The sequence below is a fragment of the Stegodyphus dumicola genome, chromosome 2, assembly GCF_044657685.1.
Source record: "Stegodyphus dumicola isolate Sdum_Otavi_A_Nest chromosome 2, ASM4465768v1".
Taxonomy (NCBI): domain Eukaryota; kingdom Metazoa; phylum Arthropoda; class Arachnida; order Araneae; family Eresidae; genus Stegodyphus; species Stegodyphus dumicola.
Window position 1 is genome coordinate 53,599,128 of NC_140769.1, and position 25,505 is coordinate 53,624,632.

At 33.1% G+C, this 25,505-nt stretch overlaps 1 protein-coding gene across 1 annotated transcript in view; it reads right to left on the bottom strand.

Moving 5' to 3' along the window:
• Window positions 1-429: 429 nt before the first annotated feature.
• The window catches only part of LOC118195834 (uncharacterized), a 139,939-nt gene continuing 114,863 nt past the window's right edge, over window positions 430-25,505 (bottom strand). Inside the window, exon 5 of the mRNA XM_035367167.2 lies at window positions 430-805. Within this exon, the coding sequence (XP_035223058.1) occupies window positions 675-805 (131 nt within the window). The 3' untranslated portion in view covers window positions 430-674. The remainder of the gene's footprint in view (window positions 806-25,505) is intronic.

Below are 25,505 nucleotides of genomic sequence, written 5' to 3' on the forward strand. Positions count from 1 at the left end.
TGGGGTGCGACTCGCTAGAAAGGTTAAAAAACACTGGTCTAGAACATTATTGGAGAGAATCAGACTGAACTTAATTTTGGGTATTTCAATGTTACAATGCATTGAAAACGTTTTTATTTAATGTTGTTGTACATAGTTGGCTAAGTCCTTTTGAAACACTTTGCATTATATGAGCTTACTGCCAAAGAATAATTAAGACGTTTTTGAAGGTAGCTGTATTTATCAGCTACTCTTGGAGCAGAATAATTTTTAAGACTTCTAAATATATTTTGAATTATAAATTACCTCCATTAGTAGAAAAGTTTTATTATATATTTATGAAAACTTAAAATTTGAAAGCAAATTAATAATTTTTAGTTGAATTATTAATTTAGGAAATATATTCTTTCCCTTCGCGTTAACTTGGCAACATTAAGTAAAAAACGCAACGCAAGTTAAAATTTTTTATCTTATGTAGTATTTATATATTCATTGTCGCCCACTTAGAAACTCGAAGGAGGAAATTTGGAATGAGATATTACTCAACAAAAGATTATTCACACACATGTTATTACACATGTAAACCAAACGGTTATTCACACACATGTTATTAATAATTAACACATGACATATGATTACATGAATGTTCTTGAAAATGCTTTGTTTTTAGAACATCTGCTGTCAAATACATAGCTTCATTTGCGACTGATCCCAAACCTGAGTCCCTTTCCTGTGATGCGGATCTGCCTTTGCCTCCGGAGTTTTGCTAAACCCTTAAGCAAATTGACAAGTTGTGCTGCTGTGTAATCCCTCTTCTTGACTCCCCCTGGAAAGAAAATATATTAATTAAAAGGGTGCATATGATTAAGGGAGTAAAACTAAATAAGATTCTAAGCCTACATTCAAGTTGAACTAAACACATTCACACTGGTGCTTATGATATTGAAAAATGAAGTCAGTTTATTATCGCCTAAAACGCATGCGACTGAATAACTTGAAGTGACTAATAATGAATCTTTCTAAGCAAAGGGTAATTAAATTCTAAAGAACTGGCTTTGCTTTATACTCATTATAGCTCAGGTTATTTGAGTTTCGTTTATCAACCACGCAAGAGGAACGAAAACAGAATGAATAAAACTCAACATTTTATTGGTATTTATTATACAATAAAAATGTGTTATGAGTTTTTAGAGTGATTTTGTAATCAAAGAGCAAAACTTACTATGCTGAGTTAGCGAAAGATGTCTCATTTTTACATAAAAAAGGATTTAATCATTAAATTCTAAAAAAAAAAAGGTCTTAAAAGTTTTTTTTTTTTAAATCTTAGGTTTAAAAGAAAATTACAATCTGAACTTAGTATGCAGATATTTGTTTAAACCGAAAAAAAAATTTAAGCGAAACATGCTTAATCTTTTAAAATTAGTCTGTTTATATTAAATATTATATTATTGTGTAAATAAAAATTTTAAAGCCAAATAATAAAATTGCTGTGATATTATTTCGTAGTAATTTCTCATCACATAGAGACTCGGTCACTTATTTAATTATTAAGAAAAAAATATTATCAATTATTCAAGTTATAGCTGTGCATTTATTTCATTGCACGAGACTTGCAACAAAAATGTCCCTCTAGGGATAATACTTTTTGTTTATCTATACCGACTACCCCTTGAACTGTAAGCAATAAAAAACACAAAGAGATTTTGTTTGAGGCGTTTTGTAGAAAAAATAATAATAAGGTAAAGATGCAATAACTCAACCTCTTAGATAAAACCCAAACGAAAGAATTAAAATTATGAGACAAAGTTTTTAAATATTCAAGATAAATGAGATTCTTTATTGATTTATAATTTCTTCACATGCAAAACTTCAGTGAATGAATCACAGATTCACTCAAGTGCACATAATTATTCAAACCTGTCCAGTACAGATGAACATATTAATTGCAATCTTTTTTCATTAAATGTGTTACGAAATGCCCAGCAGCAGTAAGATAGCTTCCTCTCAAGGCGGGTTTAGGATTGCCATATTTGGTGCGAAATCGCCCATTTGGTGATAAAATTGGCGATATGCCATAGACGGATGGAGAACATTCTAGAACGAATTCTTAAAGTTTGGCACAGAATATTTTCAAAGGTAGGCCAAAAAGCTATATCGTAGAGTAGCATTCTAGTCCTCGAGTATTGTTAGTCTAGTGTCGAGAGTATTGCGAGCTGATGCATCGAGAGTGTGCGTCGTTGAGGCTATCGTCGAGTGCACCCCGAGTTGTTGCGTAGTGAGTTTCGAGAGTACGTTGAGTTCCGAGAATAACTGAAACGAGTCGGGAGCTGTACTCTAGGGCTTTGCCGTTAAGCTGTCTTCATCGTTATAGCCTGATAGCCTGAAGGGTGTGTTGCCGATTGTTTCAGCGTGTTTGTCGTAGTTTTTTGACGACTGTAAATGTGTTTTTGGAGTTTTCCTGAGTAATACTGGCCAATAAATTGTGTTTTCATTCATTATCAAATGTTGTCGTCAATAGCTCCAAATCCACGAATCCGTAAAAGCGCAAGAAATGTTTAACACCTTTAAATTAAAGTTTTAATATTTTCTTTTCTATTGGGTTCGACAGATGACATTACAACTTTTGTTCCCTTTATTATCATTTAATTATTTTAATTTCTTACATACCAATGAAGTATTCAAGACAAAATGAAGCAGAATGATTTTGTTTTTTGACAGAGTGGGCCTAGAATAAAATTTCTTCGAAATGAATAGCAGAGCTCTTCTCTGAAATCATTTTTAATCTAAGGTTCAAGTTCTCATTTTGAAATAATCATTCCATTGCTCCCCTTTAATTCTGGCTCAAAATTTTTCCTAATTAACAGCTCTTATGTTAAACAATAATAGAATGTAAAAGAATTTCAAAATTCTTAATTCTGAAGTTATGTTTTATAATTCTTGTAGAGGATCACAAAAGAATTCCAATTGGATGATAATTATTAATTATGAGTTACATGATGAACGCATTAAGAGAATTTTAGAAGTGTTCAGTCATTTAATAATATTAATCTTTTTTCCTTGTTATTTATTTCTCTTCATCATTTTTGTTGAATTTTTATAAACTTATTATTTTTATAAACGCATTCCCTATTTCTTTACGTTTTTCTAATAATGATACCATCAAAAAATTACCAAGTAATTAATATGTTTGGCTATATTCAAATTTTTGAATGAAATGAAATAAAAAAATGCTGCTTTGCCATTTCAAGCTTCAATGCATTCGGCAAGTATTTTTTCCTACTGTGGGTTTATCCCACAATAATCTCTCTTCAGTGATTTTTTGTTTCAATAGTTGAACTTTTCCTCCGAGCTTGGCAGGATAATAAGCGTAAAGATCTGATAACAAGAAGAAAAAAAAAATTCCTCCATAATGACTTACGGAAAATCCAGAATTTTATTGTTATGCTGATTATTATTATTATTTTGCTAATTAAATAATACTTCAATCTTTTAAAATGCCTGAAGAAGTTTGAAAACAGGCAGCTCAACCACCATTAACAAGCAGTGTGAGTTACGTCCTGGGAAAAAATATTAAAAATAATAAAAAACTCATAAGATATTTTTTTAAAAGGAACATGCGGTTTTATTAAAAAAAAACGCAGTTTACTGCGTTTTTTTAAGCTTTTCGTTCAAGTGTAATATTCTTCTTTATGCTCAGATCACATTCGAGGAAAGAAAATAGTTCCGGATGAAATTCTAATCAAAACGAGAAAAAAAAAAAAAAAAAAAAAAAAAAAAAAGAGGGAACCTCCCTGTTTCCTGCAGCAGTAATTAAGTAATTGCAGTGTAAGTTATTTTATTTATGCTTTAGATTATAACAGGAGGATTCGATTATATGCCATAACTGAGTGAAAATACGATCTCCTCAGATAATAGATTTTTAAAGTTTAACAATGGCCCTTTCAAGCGAACTACTAATTTTTTAAAACCAGGTCCTTAGTTTTGACATCTTGGTTTTGAACACCCCGTGATTTATCTCTAGAAGTTATAAGGTATTTCTGCCGCCTTCTTAGCATGCCTTCGTGGTGTAGTGGTCAGCCCGCTGGAAGCGTATTCGAGAGGTCCATGGTTCGAGTTCCGGCGAGGGCATTGATCATTTTTCATGTTTCCTGCTTTAAAATAACCCAATGTCTCTGCAAAGTTAGTGGCAAATTTTACTGAAATCTGATATGGACATAGCTTGATACAACGTCATGGTACACATGCATCACCCTGCGTAGGGCTCATCGGCACAGGAAGGTCTAAAAGAGAGGTTGCAAGATCGGACAAAAGAGAGGAGTATAAGTTGTACATGTCTCCCCACACTATAGGATACACGATTTTATTCAGAAATATAAGTTATTTTACATTTTTTTGGTATCAGAATTCTGTACAAAATATATATTATTTTACAGATTTTAGTGTTATTTTATATTTTTGATTTTTTGAAGCATAAAATTGTTTAAATATTACACTGTTTCTATAAATATTTTATCTTTTTTAATTGTTTTTATATTATAATGAATTAAAATTTTGTGTCAATTGTCATTTGATATTTTTTGATAATTTGGGGTGTAAAAAACATTTAAAAACTACCCTGTTTTTATAAATATTTCAATCTTTTAAAATTGTTTTTATATTAAAATGAATTAAAATTTAGTGTCAAATTTTAGAGTTTTTGATTGTATTTTAATAAGGCTAAAATTAGAATAATGAGTAGCACATGTCCCCCACTATAATACCAAATTCAATATAATGTTGATTTAAACGTCATTTAATTAACATCACGGAGGATTTTCATGTGTTTTATAATGGGGGACATGTATTACTGGTATAATTCCCTTTAAAAGTTATACAACTCTCAAAACATAACTTGATGCTGGATATTGCTGGTATGCAGGGATGAACATCATGAATCACAAACAAGGCGAAAACATTCAATTCTAGTTGTGATTAAATGTAGGAATTGTGGGACTTACGACACTCCACTCCTTCATGGTGATGTGAAAGGACAGTATGAAAAGAACTCTCGGCCAATGACTATATAACATTCTGTTGAAAATCATATGTATTGTAAAACATCTAACTGTTCCTGTTCGACGTTAAACATACATTAAGATATTAAATAAATGTTTCATTGTCATCTCGTACGGAATCTCTTTCGTATTACCGTAGAGAAAAGTTATGCTGATGCACAGTGCTATCGAAAAAACAAAGTAAGAAAGTAGTTTCTTCTCCATACTTTATTAGTTGCTGTATAAATACTTACAACATGATAATTTTTATTTGATATGGACTTAGCTTCATAAAATGCAAAACAAAATTATATACACCATCATCGTGCACACGCGTCATGTCATCATCTGTGTAACGCTCATCGGAGCAAATAAACTTGAAATAGAGATTGCAGGATCGAAAAATCAAAGGACGCTTATAAGGAGTATGGTCCTCTTTCCCAGTTACACAGATCTCAAAACGTGACTTCATACTGAGAATTTATGAGTCCGTATGGCAGTCAATACTGCTGTGCAGCAAAGATCTTCTGATAGGACTAATATCATGGAAGGTTTCTGAGAAGGTTATGGCGAGTTGCATTTTTATGCCTAAGAGTGTTCTAGACATACTAAAGTTTCGGTCCAGAAATTCGGCTCCACTCAATCATGATATATAATCGAAGCTTTTAATCTTCGCCCCTTATCCAGAACATCAACAGTGCAATGGATTCAAAAAATTAATATAAATTGATATAACTGCCGTATAATTGACGGCAACATACATCGCTGTATGTGCTGTATTGCTTTTAGGAAAGATCAAACTCCATATTAAACGTAATTTTCCTATGCCAAACTGGCACATCCGATTTTTTCATTTTATGCATATGCTAATTTCTATAACACCATATTTGTCTGATATACTATAGCTCAATTTCATTAAATTCTACATGTCACTTTTTTCAATAAACATCATTTTTGTGAATTTTCTCCAATAATGATATATATATGTGTTACCGGCAAAGTACTGAAACGCCAGTATTCTGTAGAATGCCTAGGCATTGTATCCGATGCCGGACGATTTTAGGCAAAGTATGAAATATGAGAATTATTACATACTTTCCCTAGGCATTGTATATAATACCTAGGCATTCTATACAATGACAAGTGCTCTTTACGCAAAGTATGAAAAAAAGGTTATGATAAGGATATTATTTAAAAGACGTTCATCACCTCAGAAATACAAATGTTATTTTGAATATTAATGAAAGAGTGCCATTAAAAATCTCTTATTCAAAATACGTTAAAAAAAGTGAGATGATTTTGATACAACATAATAAGATTGCTATCTGGCTGAGATAGCAAGATCTACCTGATGACGGAAATTACATTCAGAAGCAATCACAAGTTTCACATCAATAGTCTTTTTAATACCAGTTTGTTTTCCTGACAGGGCTCAAAAAGACAGTTGTAGAGTTCAATATCATTACTTGCAACGTTTTTGTATTTTATTGAACATCCTTTCAACATTCTGTTTCGTCCGTGTCCAGTACTCAAATGAGTTTGCATAAAATACGGAAATTAACTCGGCGTCCGTGACGTAATACTGTATAGTACCGACGCTTTCTTTAACAGGGTAAATAAATGTACTTTTGTTTTCCACAAACATCACATCCTAGCGATTAAACAGCCATTAGTCCCGTAGTTTCTTCTTAGTAGTCATTTTGGCCTTTTTACGTCATTTATTAACTTCTGGTGAGTAGTTTTGGTTCTTCGAAATGAATCGGAAATGTATTTCATACTTTGCCGATGCGTAATTTGGCATTCTATAGAATGCCTAAGAAATGTGTAAAATATGAATCGTTTCATACATTGCCGGCTAGTTTTAGGCATTATATACAATGCTTAGGCATTCTACAGAATGCCAGATTTCATACTTTGCCGGTTTGTAATTTGGCATTTTATAGAATGTCTAGGAAATATGTGAAATATGAATCGCTCCATACATTGCCGGCTAGTTTTAGGCATTATATACAATGTTTAGGCATTCTATAGAATGCCGGATTTCATACTTTGCCGGTTCGTAATTTGGCATTCTATAGAATGAATAGGAAATGTGTGAAATATGAATCGTTTGATACATTGCCGGCTAGTTTTAGGCATTATATACAATGCTTAGGCATTTTATAGAATGCCGGATTTCATACTTTGCCGGTTCGTAATTTGGCTTTCTATAGAATGCCTAGGAAATGTGCGAAATATGAATCGTTTCATACATTGTTGACTAGTTTTAAGCATTATACACATTGCTTAGGCATTCTAGAGAATGCCGGATTTCATTCTTTGCCGGTAACATATATAGTGTATACTATGGTTCAATTTCATTAAATTCTACATGTCACTTTTTCAGGAATCGTCATTTTTGTGATTTTTCCTTAATTAATGATAACCACTTATGGTTGTTACATTGTGACGGCAATTTTGTCAACTATTTTTCATCTACAACCTGACAAGCTATTGAATTAAAATTTTGTACATACACTATTTACCGATAACAATGCAATGCGTTGAAGTGACGTTTTTCAAAATTCTGAGCATCTGAGAATCTTACTCTCTGCACCATCGACTATAGCGAGAAAAAATATTTTTTCAATGAAACTTGAATGAAAATAGTAACCTAACTTCTGAACTTGTGGCGAATTTTCGAAAATCGCTCAATTTTTTGGATTATTTGAAGTCTATGATTCTAAAATTTCAACATTTAAATATGTATCGGATGTAAAGTTTAGAAATTTTCACAGATTATAAAACAAACGTTTTTCCTCTTTAAAATTCAGAATGATAAAAAAACACATTAAGCGATTTTCTACATTTAAAAAAAATTTGCTGCAGTTTGAAGAGGACAAGGAAAAATAAATGAGTTCCTCGCGGAAAAATTGCTTTTGAGTTTGTCATCTTAACGCGCTGAATGACGAAGTTTGCAATCTTGGCGCACATAATGACGAGTTAGAGATATTCGTTTTAGCTTAGCGCAGTTGCTGCAGAACTCGGATCTTGTATAAACACCGCTTTACAATGGATCGCAGAACTTTCCGTGCTGTCGACCAAAGGCGAGATGAATCATGTGACACCTCTCGAGCACTTGAAGAATAATGCAAACCGGACGCTCTTTCGATCCCACCAAGATCGACCTCTTTCACAGGTACATTTGAAATCCATTTCCGTCTTCGTCGCAGCACACACAATTTTCCAGTCTCGTCAAATTTTGGCAATAGTTTTTTTCAGACCATGCATCGACATAACCCCTTTAAGCACCAATATTTTCGCAGTCCAATTAAAAAATTACTTTCATTCTGATAAAACTGCTTTAGCAGTAATGCTATTTGCCAATGCAATTCAATAAATTTCATTACTTAGGCACCCTACTGTTTTATTATTTGCGAGGTAAAACTGTAGATGAATTCTGTAAATAGAATTATTTAATCTAATATTCACATTAAATTGCATGGTAAAATATTTTTATCCCTTTAGTACATTAACTATTATAATCATTTTAAATTAAATCCTACTGTATGAAAACAATTTTTACTTCCTAGTACGAAGTAAAGGAATATTTGAAGTCATATTTGAAAGAAAACATCCATTTCGACCGCTCTCGAAAACATTTGAACAATGGTTTTGCATTACATCTGTACGTACCAGCAGAATGAAAGACTGTTTTTGCCAAAAAGGATTGTAAAATAGATTTAAAATGGATTCAGAAAAGAATTTATTTTCTTGACGTCTGTACGTACGTACGTATGTATGTATCGCGCATAACTCAAGAACAAGCAACCGTAGAACGTTGAAATTTTGTATACGGGACCGCTACAACATGTAGCTTTGCACCTCTCTTTTTCGTTGCAATCGGCTGCATATATAATCTATATAAATACAAATATATATATATTTGTATTTATATAGATCTCTCTCTCTGTTACCTGGCTTGGTGAGTTCACTATTTTTAGTCCAAAGGGTCTTTTTGTCCTGAAGAACAATTATTTTCGTTTTGCGATTTTGCGTTGGTTCACTATAAATGTCCGTTTCACTTTTCAAACTGTTGCCACCAAATGTTACAGTCCTGCATTATATTTGAAGAAATTAAATAATGAAAAATTTGCATAAAAGATGTATATTTCTCGTATTGTGATAAAACAACACTATAGAGCCATCGAATTTTGAATGACGCAATCCTACTGCGAATATGGGCATGTGGAAGCCCAAATTTAAAATTTGGAATTTGTTTTATTATCGATTTCCTATTTTGTAAAACTTTAACGAATTTTTGATTAACAAATTGTAGGATTTCAAAGCGAGCAATGGCAACGTTGTACAGAAAAAACATTTTTATCTCCAGCGCGAGAGACTCTGTATCGGAAATTCTAAAGATATGCTCAATTTAAAACTATTTTGCTATATTGCTCTTGAACTGAATTTTATGGTTTAAGTGTGAAGAACGTGATATTGAATAAATAAAGGTAACACGCAAAGTGTTAAAAAGGCGCAACTTTGGACGTTAAAATCTTAATAATTTAAAATTCAGATTTTCCTTTTCTTCTTTTTTATCTTATATTTTGGTAAATCATTTATTTTTTTCTTTAAAGTAATTGAATTATCCGATTTTTATGGTCTGGTTAGCATTTTTATGTCTTTTGTTAACCTGCATGCAATAGTTCTAGAATTATCAACAATTTAAATATTTAAGTGGCAAGTTAAGAAAACGAATCGCCGTTTGTTTACATTTGAAACTCAGTAGAATAGTGAATTAAATCAGTTTCTGCACCTTCAGTGTCTTTTTGCCGAGTGGGACCAAAAATAAAGTTTCATTTCTGTGCACCGAAAGATCTACCTTCTTAGCCGCTGGCCGAATTGCTTGTTTTCATGTAGAAACTCTAACTTTAATTGTAATTTTTTTAACTGCTTTAACTGTATTTGATGTTTTATGTTTTTCTGTAGTTTACCATTTCTTAATGGAGATGTTTTGAGTTCTTATATACTTTTGCTTCACCACGAAGTAAGTAAGCATAATTGAATGAGAAATTTATGTCTAATGAAATTCGAGGAAACTAGTTTAAATGAAATGCAGGAAAAAATGTGTCGAATTAAATAGGCCATATAAAGAAGTCATGTGGTGTCCACATCAGATTTGTTTTAATTGTATTTCATTAAGCTGTTCAGTTAAACTGTATTGTTACGAAATGTACAGGCGCGGTGGGATAGCTTCCCCGCAAAGCAGGTTTAGGGTTGCCATAAAATAACAAGGGAATGCAGGGTTGCCACATTTGGCGAGAAATCGCCCATTTGGGGATATACCATGGACGGTTGGAGAACCTTTTGGAACGAATTCTTACTGGTTTAGCCCAGAATGTTCTCGAACAGAAGCCGAAAGCTATATAAACCCTGCTGGTCCTCAGTCAGTTAGTGTGTGCCTCGTCGAGAGGGCGAGTGAGTGTGTGGAGAGTCTCGTAAATGGAGTTCCGAGAGTAAATGGAGTTCCGAGAACGTTCGACCAGAGTCGGGAGATGTACTCTGGTGCTTTGCAGTGAAACTGTCTCCACCGTTATTGCCTAACAATGTGAAGGCTGTGTCGCTGATTGTACCAGCGTGTTTATAGTTGGTCTTCGACGACTGCAAAAAGTGACTTTGAAGCTGTCCTGATTAATATTGGCTAAATAAAGTGTGTTTTGATACTTCATCATCAAGTGCCGTCATTATTCACTCCAAATCCTCACGAACCCCATACGAACGTGAAGGAAGAAAATAACCTAACAACTGGTGTCAGAATAAAAAACGTAACAGTATATACAAGGGTCATTTAATTTAAATAATAAAAAATATGAGATTTGAAATGCAAGAGCAACGTTGTCAAATTAGTCAATAAAACTCGATTTCTACACATATTTTTAATAAAATAAATTGTCTTTGATTTTAAAAATATTTTTGTCACTGTTATAAATTGTAGCAGCTACATTCGAAGCATATAAAGTTGCTACAGGCATTTGCAAGATAAAGTGTAAAAATAATAGAAAAAAGAAAAACTCAGAAGCATTATTAAATTAAAAAATATCCTTTTCAATAGCTTGTCTAAAATCTGAAGGATGAAACTGCACTTTCTCCTTCCCTCTCTTTTTCCCTTTTCCCATCATACTATATGTAATGCACATGCCCGAGGACCGGCCAACGAAACGAAAAATGATATTCACAGGAAATTACGATCGATCCGCAGCGAAACATGATATTAGAGCAAAGGGATAATGAAATAACATGTTATCAAGGGAATGAAGAATGAAGAAGGGTGATGAATAGAAGACGCCGTCTTTCATGTCTGAGGTGAAAGAAAGAAAAACGGAGAGCGAATAAAATGTATATTTTAATTTTAGGAAATTTGCAAAGAAAGAAGAAACTCAAAGGCAGCATATAAAAGACAATTTGCTTTTCAAGGAATTTGGCTAATATTTTAAGTTTTAGTATTAAAACTCAAATTTGGAATAACAGTTTAACACTAAATTAATAATTTTATTTTCTGATTGAAGTGAAATGATACAATGGATGTTTATGCTTTCTTGCTTTAACTACCTTTAACTTAGAAATTAGCTTTAACATATTAATTTTAAATTCTATACGTTTTCCAAAATGGAGAAAAAAAATTTTTACTCATTCAACTCTAACATGTCCCTAGCAGAAATAATCAAACATCTTTAGCTAGGTTACGTAGAGGGAAATGGATGATCGAGATTTATTTCATATCGCTAGATCTAATTGATCACAGCTTTAATATCGAAGGTTATAGGTGGAGTAAAAATCTTAGCTATTTCTCCATTTGTAGAGTTGCGCGCCTCCAACTTGCACGCAACCAAGAGGTGACTGTTGAAACTGGATAAATGACAGAGTCTTGCTAAGGGTTTAAGTCCCTTTTTATTCAACGTAATAAATTACAAGTGCGTGCTCTTGACGCTCACAAACTACGCCAACTCGGCGGTAAAATAAAAATAAGAACCTGAAAAGAAACTAATAACAAGACTCTAACTACGAGGCTCTCTAAAAGTAACTAACCTCACCGCGTTTTACAATACCGCTGCTAATTCAGCAAACTTGAAGATCCCGTTGAACGATTAACAATTATTCAAGGCAAGCACACAGGCCGAAACGCGGGGTTCTTCAATTTCTGGCTAACTACCTCCGCGCTCGTGAAGTAAGAACATCACACCTCGAACTCGTTTCCTTTCTATTTAACTCAGAATACTTCCGCTGATAATTTGAATCCTTGCGCGTTCTACTAAAATTTACATACTCTGGCATTGGCAGTTCTAGGGGAAAGTAAGGCTTGACAGGAAAGATAGTTTAAACTTAAAATAAATGTTAGTTAAAATAAATATAAACCCTACACATTAAAATCAGGAAAATGGAAACTTCAATACTTTTAACGATTTATTTATAACAAGTAATGATAAATATTCTTTATCAAAGTGAATCAGAGGCTGTGCAACTTTGTCATGCATTCAAAGAGACTCGAGACAAATGAAGCTGCCATATTACACTCTCTCGTAACGATATCTTAGACTCATGCGGGTCGAGGTTAACAATTAGGTCGCTCCAACGATATTAGATCTAACAAGATGTCATTACTAGGTTACGAACAATAATAAACCTTTCTAGCTGCAGTATGAAAGGCCTTCATATGAATAACGACTATGCATTTTTGAAGATGCTCTGCTAAGAAAAAGGCCAGAGCATACCAGAAGGCCACATAAGAAACTGATAAATCAAAGTAAAACAGATAATGAAATGAGCAAAATAGGGTACCTTGAGCTATTGTAAGCAATATGAGTAAATATATGTTTTTGTAAATAACATTTAAGGAATATAACTAGACATTATCTAGAACATATTATTTAATTTTGGAACTGCACATATCAGATGAGTACGTTTCCGGGCGCTTTGCTAGAAAGGAGGTGCATCTTGGAATCGACTATTTAGAATTTCAGACTTTTCCTTAATTTTTAACTATAGCGAAGTAATAAAATTTCGAAATTACTAAATGAATTGGGCTATCTGTCTAAGGGAAGGAATGCTTTCGTGGAGGACTTTCTAAGGGAAGCTGGCTCGTATACACGTTACACATGGGAAAAACCACGAAAACGCCCATGCAGCCAGCCCGTTCGCGGGATTCGAACCTCGGACCGAAATACCAGTGTTCAGCGACTTTACCACGACTTAACTGCCCCTGGGCCTAAATGAATTGGAAATACTATTGTTGTTGATTTCAGCTTCTTGAAGCACTTAAATTTTGTAATCGTTTAGCGTGATAAATACCCAGATTATTATTAATTACGCGCTCAAAGTTATCTTAATTTATCTTGATTGTTTTCTTGATTTATTTCTATTCGAATGTTATCATATTCTCACTTATCAACTGACATCTTTATTTCAAAAAGAAAAAACTTGCGCAACTGTTAATGCATGGAATTCCATACCTTAATTTCCATTTAGAAATGAAGCTGTATCAACAACCCAGTGTTATTTAATATTACAGCTGCTCGTGACGTACGTAAAATAAGTTGTTCAAATACCTCTTCTAAGTTTTTTATGAGTAATATTAAGTATCATTACCCACGTTTGCTCGGAGTGTGCCCATAAAAGTGTTCTTAAGATAATCTGTCGCTCGTGTGCTTTAAAACTTTGCAAGATTTGATTTGCATCACAAATAATTAAAAAAGCTAGTTACACTATTTATTTCTGGCATAATTTTTCCAAAACTTTCTGAAAGATTTTCAGAAAAAGCGCAAAAGCAAGAAACATTTTTAAGTATAAAAAATTTAATTAAAACTTTTACGAAAAGATGTCACATGAATGAAATTTCTCAGAGTCGAGCAAAGCACTTTATTTGATTTAGTTTTCAATTTGTAATCCTGGACGAAAACTTCATCATCAGTCTTCATCATCAGTCATTTTAGAAATAATCAATCTTTAGTTGTGGAATCTCTTCGAATTGAAATTTCGACTAAAAAACTTTTTAATAATATGTATTAAGTTTAAATAAGAGATCTCTGTAAGTTCTAAGCCTAAACAGACTCACAGAATGATAACATCATCCCTAAAAGTAAATGAAAGAAACATTGAGAATTTAAATGAATATTTTGAGAAGCAGTGAAACGATGGACTCAAATGATGCGCATTTTTGCCGAATTTCGTTTACACTTATTTCCTCAAATTTCCTTGAGATATATTTCTCATTTAATTAATTCAGTTCTCACTTCGCGGCAAATCAAAAATACATAAAAACTCAGGATTCCTTCATTAAAAATTGTAAAATACAGAAAAGCAAAAAACAACAAATACAGTTGAAACAGTTAAAAAAAATTCTACAATTCTAATTAGAGTTTCTATGCAAAAACAAGCAATTCGGTCAACGGGCAAGAAGGCAGGTTTTTCGATGCACTAAAATGAACATTTACTTTTCATTCCCCTCTGCAAAAATGTTAAGGTGCAGAAACTGATTTAGTTCACTATTCTACTGAGTTTCAAATGTAAACAAATAGCGATTAGTCAGTTCGTCGCCACTTTTAAATTTCTGCCATTAGTTAATCTACAACTATTGCATGCATATTAACTAATGACATACAAACCTTAACCAGAACATAAAAGCCACACAATTCAATCACTTTTAAAGCAAAAAATGCACAATTTGCCAACATATACTAAGGAAAAATACTAAGCTCACCGAGCCAGAAAACAGAGCGGGAATATATGAATATGCATTTATGTACGATTGGTGCAGTCGATTTCAACAAAAAAGGGAGTTGCACAACTGCATGTTATAGCAGTCCCATATACAAAATTTCAATGTTCTATGGTTACTTGTTCTTTAGTTATGCGAGATACATACATTAGTATGTACGTACAAACGTCAAGAAAAAATCTCTTCTGCATCCCTTTTAAATCCAATTTACAAGCCTTTTTTGGCAAAACTAGCCCTTTTTTCTGTCTGTACGTACAAATGTCACCCAGAAACATGGTTTAAATGGTTTCGAGAGCGATTGAAACGGATATTTTCGTTGAAATACGATACCCGAAATTTTTTGCGATTGGAATACTTCCTTTATTTCGTGCAAGTAAGTAAAATTGAGTTCTGGATTACTTATCACAGAACCATTAGTTGCCGAAAGAAGTAAATCTTGTCTGTATCTGATACCTAAAAACGACAGAAAAATTTTTTAATTGCAATCGGTAGTAAGTTATGAGAATTGATTTAAATCAGTAATTTAATTCCGTAACAGATGCCGTATGTCAATATTCAAAGAGAGCACCTGCTCTAGTCACGTTGATACGTGATTCACCCAAATATGAATTTTCATTACTTTTACAAGTCACATGACAAAATGAACATTCCGTTAGAATCAGACACTTCGTCAGGAGTGTAGCTTCTCAAACCTTTCGTTTTTATATCTGTGTTTGTAGTAGTATATTTTCTACTTCCTTTCTGCATGCCTTCGTGGTGTAACGATAGCACTGCTCATTTTTCATGTTTTTTGCTTCGAAATAACCTAATATTTTACAGTGGCGACCGAATTAAAAGATGGTTGATGGGTTGATGATGATTCTTCACCACCAAGATTTGGCGATTGGGTCCCCTAATCCCCAGTCGCCCTTTCAAAGGGGGAATATAAGGTATTTTCTCCCTCCTTTCTGCATACCTTCGTGGTGTAACGATAGCACACTCGACGCATAATTGAACGGTCCAGGTTCGAGTCTTGGCTGTGGCAGTGCTCCTTTTTCATGTTTTCTGCATCAAAAATCCTAATGACTTTAAAGGTTAATAAAAGGTGTTCGTCACACTTCATTGTATTAACTATTGTAACCGAGATGTCTTCTTAAGTTGTAACAATGAATTGCGTTATAGTTCCTAAATATTTTCGAACGTAAATATATGAATTCCTTTTAATTAACTGATTAAAGAATCGACTCACTAACCGGCATTTTTGCTGTATAAAGACCATATTAAAAAGTCAATTTTAGGTTTACAGAGGTCTACCAACCTTAATGCTGAAATTAATTTCATAATAATACTTATTTTATTTTAATATTTGTATTATTTATTAAAAAATATAAAGCTTGCAGGCACTTTCTTGAACCTGTTGTGTAGTAATTAGTTTTGGAAATCCATTTTCCAATTTATGTATAATAACGAACTATTTAAAGAAAGGAAATTAGTCATCTCATCAATCAACAGAAAAATTTCGAAAACGCTATTTTTCCAGACTCCAGAAAACTAGGGAAGCAGTAATATAAAATCCTCAGTTTCCTAATTAGTCTTATTTGTACTATAATTACCATCAGCTGATTAAGTACTATCTTGCCCTATTTTTCTTCGTGTAATAGCTGTAAGGAGAATATGTAATCCATCTCTTCTGCTTCCATTTTCTTAAAAAGTCAAGTTTTTCCCCAGAAGCTCATTATTTAGTAATTTTCCATCATGAAGTGTGTTTTCCAGATAGAAATATAATACCCAGAACTACTACATCATTTTAAATGTAGTGCAGAATCCGCGTGCTATGCGAGGAGAAAACTTTAAAATGACAGACTGAGATTGGGAGAAAAAGTTCCTCTTGTACAAACAGTTTTACTTATTAGTCATTAAAGGTTGATTTATTTGCAAAATGGTAGGTACAACAAAAATCCTTTTTAACTGAACTCCGTTTAACTAAAAACTTGTTTAACTGAAAAGCCTAAAATTATGGAAACAAATAACATTGAATTGTTGCATCTAAAATCACTCTTATTAAATTTTTTAAAATAAACTTTTGTTCATTGTTTCATTGTCTGTATATAAATACACATGTTAAAACAGTAAGTCGCTTCAATATGCTAATTTTAATTATTGGTCTTCGAAATCTGTCAGCTCAGTAATTTTAAATAGCTATGTTCATTAATTGATTACATCAATTAAAAGTGTCAATAAATTAAAAAATCAACCTAAAAGTTGCTGAACTGCCAAAACGGAAACATCAGAGCTTCCAATAACAGACTCGCTACTCGCTAATCACTAGACAAGAGTTATAGCAGGCGAGATTTAAGATATCTCATTAGATATTGGTAATGTTAATATTAGTATATATTCTAACTGGAATATAAGTTTCTTTTAAGTAAATAATACTATGATAGTTGCCCATAGTTTAATAATGAATAATTTTCATTTGTCATGTTTTTAATGTAATCGCGATATTCGGAAATTAAATTATTCTCAAAATTTTATTCTATCGATTTTAGTATGATAAAATTAATAAAACAAATTGCTGACATGAAATATTAAAGAAAACAGTGTTATACAAAAAGGTTTCGCCCAAATGTTTCTGGGTAAGCCGTTTTCAGTTAGTCATGTTTTCTGAGTTTATTAAGTCTCCTGAACTGCATTTGATGTCTTGCACTAAAATATTATAATTTGTTTTACACTGCATTTAAGGTCTTTAATGAAAGTCTAAATACACACAGAAGAATTCAATTGAAATGATGTTTTCAATTATTTCACTCAAATTTGCAAATTAGATAAAGTATTTTTCTTATCACTCATAAAGTATTTGCTGTGAATACTGTAAGGAGAGTATAAAGAATGTACTCAAGGCTTCCCTCTAAACGTCATCCTAAGAATACCTCTGCACACTGAACGAAGATAGCCTGGCATTTCGACCATCACAGAGAGTAACGGCGACGAAATCAAAAACAGCAATAACATTAAAGTATTGTAGTAGATCTAATCCCGTTACTGTTTATCTATTATTTTTATTATTGGTAGTATCATTTCCAACTCAGGATACGGGAAGTCTCACAAATAATGACAGATGGCACAAGGAATGCAGCTGTCATCGACCATAGGGATTGAGTGTCAACAGCTACAGCACGGCTTTACCAGAACCCCAGTCTCAGTTCTGATCGAGAAAATAAAGTTCGAGGGTTTATTACTTCTCTTCCTATAACACCAACCTTTTTAGAATACATTTGAGAAAAAGGTTTTTTTTTCAAAGATACTATGGTCAGAAATGCGAATCTTTTTACTCACAGTATGCGCGGAAGTCCTGTATTGTCATAGATACACTTTACGTTCACGATATCAGAGACTGACTAAATTATTTCTAAGAATACCCTTAATTTTAAAAAACCTTCAAAACGCGTAAGTAAAAGCTGAAAATATGATGCATCATTTCCGTTTTGAATTTGCAGTTTTAATTTTAACTTTAATGACAGTAATGGCTATAAAATGACGAGTATACATTCAAATTAAAATGTAGCTAAACAATACACATGTTTAATCATGAATCGTTTGTACATATTATCTGTATAATGGTCACATTGAATAGTGAAGCATTCTGGAGGCATATGAATGAGTATGTTTCTTAATATCAGGACTATAAACTTAGGTAAGGGTAGAGTCCACTTAGACGACTCGGAATCGCATAACAATGACACGCAAATAAGAGCAAAAATGATAAATGCATGTGGCCAAAAACAAGAGGACGTAAAGTGAATAAGTAAGAATTCAAAAATATGCATTCATTCACAGGAGTAACAGAGGTCAAAGAAAGTAGTGAAAGCATCCTTCACGAGCTGCCAAAATAATCCGGTACATGGAGTTCCGGATAATCTGAAAGACTCATACATATCTTGGACTTCCTCGGTAGCTACTGTGATGTGCACAAGCAGTTCATCGGCGATGTCAGTGAAGGGTGTCTAACACAGGTGTTTTAATACATCCTTAGAAAGAGTAATCAAGGTGTGGTACGTACCGTGATCGAGCATATCAACGCATCAGTCCTCTAAGCCTGGTCCATTGTTCGTCAAATGGGCTGTGCCTAAAACAAAGCAGTTACTGAAAAGAGGTACAATGAACGAATCTCATGGACCTCATTTGAGCTGCTGCTCCGTTTGCATCTGCAGCCCTACGTATAAAATGTATGTTGGAGAGCTCTGCTTTCGGGTGACGATGCATATTCGAAATCCGTGCAGACCATCTCAATGAACCATTTGAGGACACATAATAAATTACAAAATTTGTTAATTTAGGTCTTTTTTTCCTGTCTGCATTTCTGCCAGAAATTTTCAGAATACAATACACATTGCCCTTATTAAAATGATTCGTAGTTCTGATAGCATTAATACTGATAATTTAGTATCAGCTGAGTGATACTTTTATTCTAACTACGACATTAATTAGCTTCTGTGCTATTTTCTTTAATCCATATCATATATTTCTTTTATGTAGTAGAACCTTATATTGTACTGCTTGTATTGTAGTAGAACCTTGTATTGTATTATTGTACTTAACGAACAAATCTTTATTTCTAACGAAACCATTTTAGTACTTTAGGCATAAAAAGATAAAAATAAGCATCAATTTCAATATACAGTAGTTAAGTCTGTCTCTCATTTTTCCAAAATGGCAATAAAAGTTTTTTTTTTTTTTTTTTTTTTTGTTCAGCGACCCGAATTTAATAACTCTTGTTTTGTAGTTCTTTCTGAATACCATTCTAAACTTGCTTAAGTCCAATAACTCCCGCTGATATGAATTGCCATTATTTTAAATACAAAATATTTGCAGGCTCTCGCTTTATTGAGGTAGCATCAGACTACGTTTTATTGCTCTGAGTATAATTTATTCTTTAAAAACGTAGCATTTTCAATTACCCATTCTAAGCATGATAGATTCGGAGATTTAGATAGTCTGTTGCAGCATTCAAACCTCAGCGGGAATTAAAATGTATCCATTGCAAACCAGTGTTAATTCAAATTTCAATCGGAAAGAGAAAAGAAGACTATGGTTGTTAGATAAAATATGGATAGCAATTATTACTGGAACATTACATGTGGCATATTCACCTCGTACTAAGTTAGAAAGCGGGTAATTTAACTTTGTTTTCTGTCACTATAAATAAATTCAATAAGATTTGCTAGTTGGTTTGGCAACAGAATAAAAGTATTTATTGACTCGAAGGAGTTTTACAAGATTCTGTTTGTATTATACCTAAATATATTCTCTTTAGCTATAGTTCCTAAAGCAGTTTTCTGAAATAGTATATTTATATCAAATATTAATTGTTGATAAATTCCAGTAGACTCGAAGACAGATATTGTCAAGAAAAGCGAAGTTTCTGAGTGAAGAAGCTGGAAACAATCACTATGCATAGCCCTTAATTGAACACTGGAACTTAGAAAAACATTTTGGTTGAGCTGATGGGTGTAGCACAAATACATATGAGAGGAATTGTCTTAATTCCTTACATTTTCTACCACCGGCACAGGAGAAAGACGATTCCTTGTCGAGAAGTTTAACGTGGATCAATTATTGGCTCCACGTTGGCGTGGGTCCAAGACAGACAGAAGTTTAGGAACCAGGTATCTGGAAAAGCTCATGGAGGCGTTGTTCAAAGTCACATGGAGCCTTTAAAAGTCGCTGCCTTTAAAAGCCTAGATGCGCTGGCTCTAATTCCAACGGAGAACGTCAGAGGAATACCTCAGTTCCTTGCCAGAATACCATGCTGGTTCTATCAGAAGCAGTCAGATAATAGCCACATTGCTTGTTAAATATAAAAAATCCTTTGTTTTACCACAAGTTTAAGAAAAATATGGCAACATGTTGTAAAATTTATGGTACTTCCATTAACACCTATTCGATATAATCCGGTTTTTAGAGCCTTAATTAATTTTTAAGCTTCCATTGATTGATTTTTTAATGTGATTAAACGTGAATCTCCCAGGTGCACTAAGGTTATACGAACGTATGACTGTAGAATATATTCATTCAAATCAGCACTATTGAACGATTTATTATATCAGAAACAGTAAATAAATGGTTTGAATCGTAAACAAATATTTCTGACTGGGTGAATGAATATACCCAAATGTCAAACTGGATGGTAGTTTTTACTCAGCAGCTCACATCCCTATACATGAGAATGATAGCTTACGAATAAACGGGCATTCGTAGTAATACTATAAGGTATTTCTCTCGCCTTCTTAGCATGCCTTCGTGGTGTAGTGGTTATCACGCTCGGCGCGTATTCGAGAGGTCCGGGGTTCAAGTCCCGGCGAGGACATTGCTCATTTCTTCGATTTCCTGATTCAAAAACATTCTACATGACTCTACAGTGGCACCCGAACTAAAAAAAGGTGATGGATGATGATTCTTCACCACTAGGATTTGGCAACTGGGTCCCCTAATCCCCAGTCGCCTTTTAAAAAGGGAAGTAAATAAGGTATTTCTTGCGCCTTCTTAGCATGCGTTCCTGATGTAGTGGTCAGCACGCTCGGCGCGTATTCGAGAGGTCCATGGTTCGAATCCCGGCGAGGGCATTGCTCAATTTTCATCTACTTCTGCTTCCGAAATAACCTAATGTCTCTATAGTACATTCGTAGTCATTCGTAGTTTTAGGATTCAGTTGCTCAAATCACTACACATGAGGAAGGAGGCATGGCTTGTAACTGTTCGTCCCTGGCCACCTATTAGGTGCTTCCATAATGAAATGGCCACTGCTTCCAGCTCTCGAAGTGGCGCGAGGCTAATGGCTATTAAATAAAGTGCCCGGTCTTTAAAAAAATACACATAAGAAAAATTCAAGTTAAATACAAGGAGAAAATACATGTCGTGTATATGTCTCAGGTAATTCAGTAAATATAATTTACAGGACGAGATTAGTTTCCGAAATCCTGAAAGAATTGAAATGGATAAATAATATCTGCATTTAATTTACCGCAGTTCTCTTAATAAACGAGTATTTTGGCCTCAGAACAATTGACAATCTACAAAAGGAACTGACTTTGCTTTTAATTGACAAATTTGATAGTTAACTGTTACGACGTCATTTCATCATTCCGAATTCGAAATCTACGTTCCGAAAATATGATTTTTAAACGGTAATAAAAATAAAGCATTTCATTATATAAGTTACTACGAAAAATGCAGAATTTTAATAAAAGATTCTTGGTAGCACATTACTCTACCTCTAATTACTTTACATTAAAATCGACTCTTCAAAGTTGTTTCATTTAACTCCTTCCATTATAGAAGCTTTACAAGTACTCTATCATGGCGACAATTTTCCATCACTTTGGAAGCTATGCGCAAGTTACCAGAAATTCGATGAATAAAATGGGCCTCCAGGTAATTTAAATCTTATCTCGTTTGATAATTATATGAGATATTTTACCACTCCTTAATTTAATAACTACTAGGCATTACCTTAAAAAAACGAAAATCACAGCGGAGTTAATATCACTTTTTCCACTGCGCGTAATTAAAAATTATATTTCAATCTTTCTTTTCCGTTTAAAATAAATCATTTTCCATAGTAATCAGTCTCTTAAGATCCCTGATAAAAAGGGAGAGCTTTTTCGAACTTATGTCCAAGTACTGTTCGTTTTCAGCATTAAAAGTGTTAATTTGAAAGTGAAGAAATGAATAAAAGAGAATAAAACGGTTGCAGGTAAAAAAAAAAAAACTCTGCATAATCTGATAATATTCCTAATAGGCAATTACCTTCTGTAATGTAAAAAAATAAGAAGTTACAATCCACTTTCTAAGAATTTTAAAATTCGAATGTTCTGTTCTTATCATTAATTTTCTTAGGAAATGAAGTAGCTTTACTTTTTTTCCCCAAAGCTATTTTTCTCCCATGGAGGTGTAGTTTGTCGGATTCCAGCTCTGTAATTCTTTTTTTATGTTATCGTTCCATATTAAAATATTTTAATGGAGACTTTCCATTTATTAAAAGATTTTAGTTCCTTTATGTTTTATTTAGTTTTTAAAGGTATGGTTAAAAATAATACATTTGATTGAAACTGAAAGGAATCAGTTTTCTGTTTTAGTAGGATAATAATTAGAATTCTTTTCTAAGGATTATCTCTTAAATTATACGGCTTTCAATTTCTGGATATAAAAAAAAATTCAGGCACAAGGAAGTACCTTTAATTTTAATATTACATAGGATGTTTGATAGTAGAAGATAGTTCCACAATAAGGAAGACTTTTATTTTCTGTTAGGTTATATTTCAAATTCAGTAAAATTTGCAATATTTGGAATTTTAAGCAACTGAAAAGGAAGAAAGTATTATAACAAAAAAGAGTTCAGTTTTCCTGTTTCAGAATTTTAAAAAGAAAGGAAATTATTTGAATTATAATATGACTATCATTATCAAACATAGAATAAATATTTTTATAAACTAGAGTTGTAATAATTTGTGGTAAAAAGGAACAGAGTTTCAAAAAACGTTATGTTTACTCAAACTCTCATATATTTAAAATTTGATATAAATTTTATCTGCAATGAATTGCATACTTTTCTGATACAATATTCCTTTACAGCTGATTAAAACGCCATACTGAAATATTTTGCTTTGGGAATGTTAATTTACATATCGCTAACGTAACGCTGAAATTCATTGCATTATGAGTGAAATGCACTGCATTGTGCGAAACAAAAATTATGAGTAAATTATTGGTAAAAGTAAGGTCTCTAATTCCTTATCGGTAATCACGAGTACCCGTGATTGAAAAAAATTGACCTTTTTAATTTTTTGCAATTTTAAATCCGAAATCTAAATTTATAATTTACAGGTCTTAATTCTAACAGCATCTTTATAGCAGAAGCACCATTTACAGAAAATTTGTTAGGTTTAAAAAGATATCAATATGCTAATGAAAGTGGTAAAAAATATTAACGCTTTGTGTTTTAGAGCAGTTATTATGAAAATATAAAAAGAAAAGACATATTTTTCATTTTCAAATAATAAAATCATAACTAAATTATTTTGCTCTGAAAAAAAATTAAAATTAAGAAATTTTTCCTAATTTAAATGTCAAAAAGATTTTAATTTTATTTGTATGAACTTTATTATAGGCACCGGAGAAAATTTAATAATTTAGTATTTTTTTGCTTCCTATAAACTACTCATATGTTAACTTTTTGTAATATGAAAGCATGCGCAATATATATCTAATCTGGTACAAGTAGGCTTAACGGAATAGCAGTGAACCTCCATTAAATCTCATGGGACGCTTAAATGATCCTATTATATAACGATAAACGGCCACCAAGCCTTACTGAAGATTCAAACTTAAGTCCTTCGGCTAGGAACAATTTTCAGTGTTTACCATACCAATCGGGTTAGATTAGGTTAACTTGTACATGTGTTGTGGGTACCAAATAACTTAGCTATATCAATAAAGTCTTACATCTGTTATGTGAGGAGAGTTATCACCACTAGAACGGACATATATAGAATTAAAACACTTTTAAGTTTATTCTACATCGCTACTTGCGAGTGCTTTAATTAAAATGCAAGGCGATCTAAAACGTGGCTATTCAGAGCACTTTGTAGCTGTAACTAAAATGTGGGTTGTTTCGAATTTATAGGTAGGCAATTCAAAGGAGGCGCTGAAAGATTTCGAAAAAAGTTCAAAATATATCTTCTGAAGGGAGCATTATAGATAAAAGACTTGAAAAGACGTAGAATAAGCTATTTTAACATTTTCGAGATGGAATGAGAAGCATTCATACAATAACTGTCAGCTTGCCACAACGAGCGTTAATCTAAACTGTTTCACGAAGTGTTTTACGAAACTGTTTTTCGAAAAATATCGCTTTGAAACTGTACGAAAACCAGTAAAATGTTGTAGCAGCTCTTCTGGAATTTCGAAGCCGGAAGTTGCGCCGAGGACCACTGTTTCCACAAGGTAGGTAGCAATGGCCATTGTCGAGCAATAACTGACAGGTGCTCGTAACGTCAGTAGGACACGCACAGTGTGTCACTAAAATTAAACACATCATAAGTAACAGTGTGGAATATACTGAGAAAAACAGTGCATTTTTTCCCGTTTAAAGCTAATGTAAGACGAAACTGTTGACTGTGTTACAAAGCTGTTACCATAATTTTCTTCGAAGAAAATGGTCCAAGGATAAATTAGGAAATGAACCCATATCAGACGGCAACTTTAGACAAGTGAAGCAGTGTGGAAGGTGTTGTTTAAGATCAACCACAACCAGTAGCTGCTTATTACCGACACAGACTGTCACTTATCTTTTGCAGTGACTTTTCTTACCGGAATGAACTCCTATAAACTGCTCAAATGTTATCTTATAATATTATAATAATTCGTGACCGTGGAACATCTTCTGGAGTGACGAGGCACTTTTTATCTCAATGGAATAATGAACATCTAGAACTGTCGAATTTGGTCCATGAAAAATCCACGTGCCTTCCACGCAACTTGAATCGCCTAAAGTTACCGTCTGGTGTGGGTTCTCTTCCCAATTTATCCTTGGGCGATTCTTCTTCGAAGAAAATTACGATAACAGCCTTGTAACATGCCCACTAGTTTCGTCTTACGTCAAATTAGGCAGCGAAAATGCGAGATATCTACCACTTTTATGCAGGAGGATGCCTCTCCACATATTGGACTCTTTGTGCAGAGGTTTTTGCGGCAACATTTTA